The sequence below is a fragment of the Propithecus coquereli genome, unplaced genomic scaffold, assembly GCF_000956105.1.
Source record: "Propithecus coquereli isolate 6110/MARCELLA unplaced genomic scaffold, Pcoq_1.0 Scaffold5392, whole genome shotgun sequence".
In the NCBI taxonomy this organism is placed as follows: Eukaryota; Metazoa; Chordata; class Mammalia; order Primates; family Indriidae; genus Propithecus; species Propithecus coquereli.
In genome coordinates, this window is record NW_012151277.1 from 1 (window position 1) to 1,394 (window position 1,394).

Consider the following 1,394-nt stretch of genomic DNA (forward strand, 5'->3'; position numbering starts at 1 on the left):
TACAACTTAGTGCTGAATTTTCTTTTTCTAAAAAGAGAAAAATTAAATTTAGAGTTACATTTAAATGATTTAACTTTCTTACACCTCTTTCTGAGATACTTTTTCCAAATAAGCATATATGCAATCCCTAAATTTCTAAATTCACTGATAACTTCATGCCAGCATATATGGATTTTTAATTTAGACATCTCTTTTAGAAATCAAATTTTATAGACTTAGATTAATATAATTCTTTACTATACCATATATTATTTTTTTGCCAAATACATGTTTGTAGGTAGCTATTCTCATTCACTTTATCTGAAAAATTTTTGGAAATTATTTCACCTTTATGTAAATGCATTACATTTAGTGAGACAGCAGCACCGAACAAAGCACTAAGAGAATCCGAGGAGTCTGGCAAATCTTGTTTTGAGCTCCACAACTGAGAGATACACATTTAAAAAAAATTAAACACAGTAACATTTTCCCCAAATGGTTAAACTGGCTTAAAAAAAGGTTCTAGATGTGCAAATATGTGATATAATTTTGTCAATCAAAAGTGTCTTACCAACACATTTCCTCTGTTGTTCACTGAACTTGTAACCCTCGTAGCATATACAGGTATATCTCACCGGTAGGTTAATGCAGTGTCCTGCTCCACAGATATCAGGGTTCACAGTACATTCATTGATTTCTTTAAAAGTAAACAAAATAATGTGAAAAAAAGAAATAAACACAAAGATTTCATTGTACTTGCAAACCATTACTGTGTTTCCTGACAAGCTAGCAATTTACTGCCAGGTATGCACGTAGAAGACAAAGATGATGTCTGACATCAAGTATAAATTTATGTGATTACTTTCTAAATGATTAATTAATCCCATCCAAATTCATTAATAATTCCAAATGAAAGAATTTCTAAGATGAAGTAGAAATTCGGAAAGAGGCCAAGTTGAAAGTTATAAGAAAATCAATTCTTAATAAAATAATTTCCAAAATGGCCTATCAGAGAGTTTCTATTCACTCTAGTCCATCTTACATGATGGCTTTTGAATCATCATGTGATTTCTCCTGATGAGAAATATATAGTAACTTTCCATTCATTAGCAGGCCATATCTGAGTTCCAACAAATACATCTAACCTCCTCCAAAATTTTTCATTAATCCCCAAGAAAGACCTCCCACTTCTAACCAAAACAAAACTTCTAGATGTATCTTCCTCTTAATTTGTCAATTTCAGTGAGAGCATATTTTATTTCTAGTGGTAAAGTGGAATCTTTTTCCAAATCTTCTCTGCTAAATTCCTCCCTAACTCTCCTACAGATCTCCAGGTGAAACTGGCTTCTTCTATAAAGCCTGTGCAAATTAACTCCGTTCAAGTCCTCACTCCACTCACCAACATACAAGACCCT

At 32.1% G+C, this 1,394-nt stretch overlaps 1 protein-coding gene across 1 annotated transcript in view; it reads right to left on the bottom strand.

Moving 5' to 3' along the window:
• Window positions 1–550: 550 nt before the first annotated feature.
• Window positions 551–1,394, bottom strand: part of LOC105820770 (latent-transforming growth factor beta-binding protein 1-like) — a gene marked incomplete at both ends in the record, with an annotated part of 20,883 nt that continues 20,039 nt past the window's right edge. The window contains one exon of the mRNA XM_012657328.1: window positions 551–676. Coding sequence (XP_012512782.1) covers window positions 551–676 — 126 coding nt within the window. The remainder of the gene's footprint in view (window positions 677–1,394) is intronic.